This window comes from Ceratosolen solmsi, unplaced genomic scaffold, assembly GCF_000503995.2.
Source record: "Ceratosolen solmsi marchali unplaced genomic scaffold, CerSol_1.0 scaffold1, whole genome shotgun sequence".
Taxonomy (NCBI): Eukaryota; Metazoa; Arthropoda; class Insecta; order Hymenoptera; family Agaonidae; genus Ceratosolen; species Ceratosolen solmsi.
In genome coordinates, this window is record NW_011948415.1 from 15,524,145 (window position 1) to 15,529,936 (window position 5,792).

The 5,792-nt window shown below is 42.2% G+C and overlaps 1 protein-coding gene across 1 annotated transcript in view; it reads left to right on the plus strand.

The window, feature by feature from the left end:
* Positions 1-398: 398 nt before the first annotated feature.
* The window catches only part of Traf4 (TNF receptor associated factor 4), a 21,101-nt gene continuing 15,707 nt past the window's right edge, over positions 399-5,792 (plus strand). The window contains exon 1 of the mRNA XM_011508226.1: positions 399-639. Coding sequence (XP_011506528.1) covers positions 457-639 — 183 coding nt within the window. The 5' untranslated portion in view covers positions 399-456. The remainder of the gene's footprint in view (positions 640-5,792) is intronic.

Sequence of the window (5,792 nt, forward strand, 5' to 3'; positions counted from 1 at the left end):
GCTCTCGCTAAAGGAAGGTCGTCGATTAAAGGCGAGTATCGGCTCCGACCGCGAGGCTGGGGCCCCGTGGCGACGGAACGGGTCGTGGCAGGGCAAGGCGAGGGGCGACCGGAGCGATCGGGCGAGGCGAGGCAAGGGAGGTCGTTTCCGTTTCAGCGGTCGGCCAATGGGAGGCTCGACCGCGGGCCGCAGCTGTTGCGCTTCGGTCCGGCGCGCGCCATCGACCCCACTACTACCCAGTGGACCCCGGGGGAGTGCTCGGAGCTTCCTCTCGGCGTTCGCTCGCTCGCTCTCCGTCAGTCGAGTCAGCGCCTCCGAGTCGGGCGGATCTCCGTTACGTTAAAACGCGAGTGTCTCGCTATATCGGACCTCTCAGCACGCAGCTCGCAGCCCGCAACCCGCAGCTCGTAACACACAGCCCGCATCCCTCCCCCGCCTATCCGACAAGCCGGCAACATGGTACGGGGACTCTCGCAATGGACCAAGACCCTAAGCTTCCCGGCGAGGATGTCGCCCCAGAGGCAGGCCAAGGAGGCGAAGGCCTATCACGCGAGTCCGAGCGCGAGCCCTACCTCGCCGCCGAGCCCCGTTAGCGGGGACAATATCCTCGACAAGCCGCCAATCTTCGCCGACCACGAGGTGACTGAATTATCTTTGTCGTATGTGGCGATTCGCTCGTATCCCTTTCCAGAGTCTCTTTGATAATAGTCGGCTAACGCTCGTCGGTCCTTTCCGAAGACAATGACACAGTTTCACCGGGATCGTTGGCAAAACATTGTTGTAATCTTGTTTTTTTTTTCTTTCTTTCGCGCCTCCCTCCCCCATCCCCAGTCGAGCTGATTGTTTGGGAATTGTTTCGCGTTTTAACGTTCGTCAACGTATCGAAAGCCCTTGCAGATTTTTGTAATGCAATCGAGTCCCCGTGGCAGCGGTTTGACTCCGTAATCGCGTCTTATCGCGCTATCCATGAACTACCCGTGTACCTGCGCTAATCTTTCCAAGCTACGTGATTTTCATTTCGTCGCGTGTACCCGGCTTATCGCGCTCGACCAATCTGAGATTTTCATAGTGTCGATATAGAAGCGATAAAGGCGCGACGTTGTGCCAAGAATGATGTTACCATCTCACCGCGGCGCACTCCTTAAAACAACATACCAGGAATCTTTAATCAAAACAGACCCGAGCTTGCGTTACATGCCGAGGCAAAGGTTTAAAATCGCTTGAATGTCGTTAGCCACTTTCTCCTTATTCTCTCTCTCTCTCTCTCTCTCTTTTCTTTTTTCTCTCTTCTTTTTTTCCTTCTCTTCCTTCATTTAATGCCCAATTCTAAAAGGATAATTGCTAGCGTGTACTCGCGTATGATAGAAACAACAACTGACTGTCTACAGTTGGAAAAATCAATTAAAGTGACCAACGGTCGATCGATCGATCGTATATGAATTCCCCTTAACGGCCTCGAATTCATCGTTGCACGACCACGGTTTTCCACGTACGGACTACAACAGTTAATATATTTCAAGCTTAGCCATTTTTACATATAAATACGACGAATCGCATATTTTAAATGAACGTACATATTTCTCGAACAATTCTTTTATCGCTCAATTGTATTCCAAATGTCAAAACTCGTTTCCAAATGTGTCCATACAGTGTCAGCTATGCTTATATCCTGACATACCGGGTACAACGGCGCAACAGTTGCTTTTGATTAACGAGAAAATTTCTTGATAATGTAGCGATACGTAGGATCCACCGATGCCTTTCTAGAATTCGTTTAGACATTTTTAGAATTGTTTCGATTATGATAGTCGAGACGTTTGAAATTCCTGGCATCTCCCGATTATCAATATCGCGCTAACAAAATAGATCCCGGAGCCGACTCTGGGAGTACCTCAACAAGGAGAGGCCGTAAAAAGATCCCTTATCACAATAGAATAAATAATCGAACTACCAGCTTAGAATAGCTTTGCGATGCCCGTGCTCGTAAATAACTCGACGACCGCACTCCCCAACCCCACACACGGACGTCAGCTATTCAAATAATAGCAGCCAAAAGAACATACGAGGAAGGAGATTAATGGGAAGCGCGACAATGAGCGTCATTCACCGAACGCTGATGTGTGCCTGTCGCTTGCGTGGTCACGAATTTTTCCCCTTCCTTTCCATTTTTACCTTCGATTTTATCGATTCGCTTAAAGCCCCGTAATGCCCCCGTCGTCTGCCTTTTACACGTGTCTCCGGTTAACAATTTCCAACCGACGACGGAGACGGCTTGCAGCCCCTGCAGTAGCGCCTACAGCAGCAGCTCCTACGGCTCTCTTACATGTCCGATCGAGCCCTTGACGGAAGCGTTCGCGTCCTATTGTCTTATTTAAAATCGATTGCATAAATCATTGCATAAATCAAATACGACATATTGTTAATTCGATTGAATTTGCAAGCTAAAAGCTTTCGTAGCGTAGACAAATAAATAAAAAAAAATCCGCATCTTTTAATGAAATAAATAATTCTGATTTCTGCAGGTTCGCGAGGTAGCGTTATCTAATTATCCACAATAAGTTATATTGAATTACATTGCATGCCATACATATTTGCAAATTGGTTCGTCCTCGACCCTTCTTTAGTCGTAATTGTAAAGGAAACTTGATGAGGAAGGGGAGAGTCCGAGCACAATGAAAAATCTCAAGATATTTAAGAGCTTTCCCTTCAGCTGCGAGACGCGAAACTCTTTCCTTTCTCCCTCCCTCCATTTCCCACCCCTCGTCGCCATTCCAACAAAAATAAGAGAAAAAAAGGTAAAAAAAAAAAAAAAAAAAATAAAGAAAAGTCAGCGGCGATCCTTTTTCACGTGGGGGATCGCGCGAGTCTCGTGTGTTGACCAGATGTGCCATTCGTTTAATGCGCCACTACGCCGAGTATTTTGAATTCCGATCTTCCGTTCGCTGGAATACGTGCGTGACTCGGACTTCGAAGAATGCGAGAGGTGTCGGAAAAAGGGAAAGATGGAAGAGAAAAGGAAAAAGGAATATACGTTTCGTAGCCGAGTTTACCTTATTGTCGACAGATGCTCCCTCGTGTCCCGCATTACGGTCCGGCCACTTTGAGGTTTTATTAAGTTAAGTACGCGAACACCACCACTTTCCACTCCGTATTCCACTAAAAAATACATTACGACTGCGTTTAAGTGAGTCGTTTAGCCCGCCCACCTTATCCTTATTTCAATCGCATATTACGACTCTCGGAGTACAATACACATATAGACAATTAACGCTCGAGCGCCTAATTGCCGTGAAGCAATGAAATGATCGATTTAGCTGGCTGTAGTATCAATCGAGTAAATGTTATCTAATGGCCATTGAGTCCAATTTATAAGTTAAACCCACTACCCTTGATACATGCATGCCTACAATAGAAGATTTACATAGAAGTACGTTAAAGGGAAGGATCATTTTTTCCTTAGCTATGTCATTAATTTGACAAAGTAAACATGAAAGTCAGCATTTACAATACCGAGAGGAAATCCATTGGAGCGTTCCATTGACTGCTCGGCCATTCTCACTCAGCCTATCCACATAATCGAGCACACATAACAAATCATAATTCTTCCACGGTAATTTACAGCAAACGGGGTGCCACAAAGTAGTAAGATTTTAGCCGAAGCTCAATAAACCGACCATCCTCATCCCTCATTCCCGGTACGATCGAATTTTCCTTCAAATCGTTCGCACCGACGTCGGTCTCGCGAACGCGATTTCTCTCTCTCTCTCTCTCTCTCTCTCTCTCTCTCTCTATCTCTCTCTCCCTCGCTCCCTCGCTCCTTCGCTCTCTCGCTCCCTCAATCTTTTAAAAGTCGGTTCACTCCGGTATTGCTGTCTCTTGTGGACCAACCCACCTTTAAAGACTGTGGAACCCATATCGTTTGCATTCCAGGTCGATTACGAGCCCACCGTCCTCGGGGTCGCTCAATAAAGATCCCAATACTCGTGAACACGGGAGGGGCGCTTGGTTTTATTGTTCAAACTTACCTGGTAGATTATACGGCTGTCGCCGAGTTGTTCGGCCTATTTCTTAATCCGCTTCCCTCGATCGGTCTTACATTTTTCTTATTTTACGCGTTGGATTTGGCTTTTGTAAGCTGAGAACGGGGAAACGATTATGAGGAGCAGGACCCGCGCCAAGTCCGCGGTCTTGGTCCGTTGACTTATCGCGGTCGTATGCAAATGCTGATGAAAACAATTCAATGACTCGTGTAAATTGTTATTTGGCACTCGTTACGACCATACCATAATCCACCAAAGGACGACCGAGACAATATTAGGCGACGAATTCTCGACTTATTGCTTGGAAGTTTTATTTACTATATTACCAGCCTTTCTTCGTCGATTTTGCCAACGCGTTTGTCACTCTGCGCCAATGATAAAAACACTCGAACAATAATGGATTTTGGCTGATTAACAATAAGCAAATTTTTTTCTACCTTTAAATAAATAGGTCTTTTTTTATTTTTTTATTTTTTTAATAACTAATTGCTACGATAAAAGTTTCATAAATTTTTTAACAATTAATGGTTATTTGCATGCCGGAAAAGCGTATTAAAATATAATGCTATTAAGGATTTACTTTTAAAGTTCGAGAAACAATAAAATAAGTAGCTGAAAATTGAATATCGAGGGAAAAATTTAATTAAGAATTTAATTCTCCAAGTGCAATTAAATAATTTGAAAATTGATTTTTTTTAAAGCATTCTATTCCCAAGGAAAATTATTCAAAAATGTATTTTGTTCAATAAATTATACTTAATTGACCTCGTCGATAAAAATAATAGTTTTCTCTCTCTCTCTCTCTCTCTCTCTCTCTCTCTCTCTCTCTCACTGTATATATATATATATATATATATATATATATATATACATATATATATATATATATATATATTATATATACACGACTGACGTAAATTTACGAATAAATAGAACGATTTAAAATCTTAAATGCCGTTTTCTGTGCTACAGATACAATAAATTTAGTAGATTCGTGTCAAATAAATAAATGAATCGAATTATGTGCCGTTGTATATTCCAGTTGTCGATAATAATCTTCCATTTTCTCTAATTAACTAATTTACTTACGATCTAAGCTCGCTAAAGAGCGTCTAATCAGTTTGATTATCATTAATTCGAGGCGTTGCCTTTCAGTTTAGAATGACATGTCATTAATTTACAGAAAATTCTTTTCGTTCTCAATATTACTTCTCAGCAATCATCCCATTCTTACACTTCTCACACTTTAACGAATAGTATTAGAATATTAATTTTCCACCATAAAAGCAATTGTCCTTTTTCCATTACGCGAATTCTATTTTGGCATGCATACGTAATGCATGCATACATATATAACTAAGTGATTTGCTTTTATAAATATGTAAATTAGCTTCTATTTCAAAACAATATTTATGTATGTATATATATATATATATATATATATATATATATATTTTATATACTAATGCATAATAATCCATTATTTCAAAGTTTAGTATATTTATAGATACTACATAACTTATCGGCAAAGTGCGAAATAACCAATTTTAATAGTAATGCCATTATTAAGGGATTTAACGAAATAGAATATCGTACGTGAAACGCATAATTCCGAAAATAGGCGTAAATAGACGAAAGCAGAGTATCGGTAAATATTTGTCGCTCGACAACTTGGGGCTAAAATTTCGTGGTGAAGAAGATGCGTGACACGAGGATAGAGACGCGCGTCAATCCTGTGAGGACAATGAGATT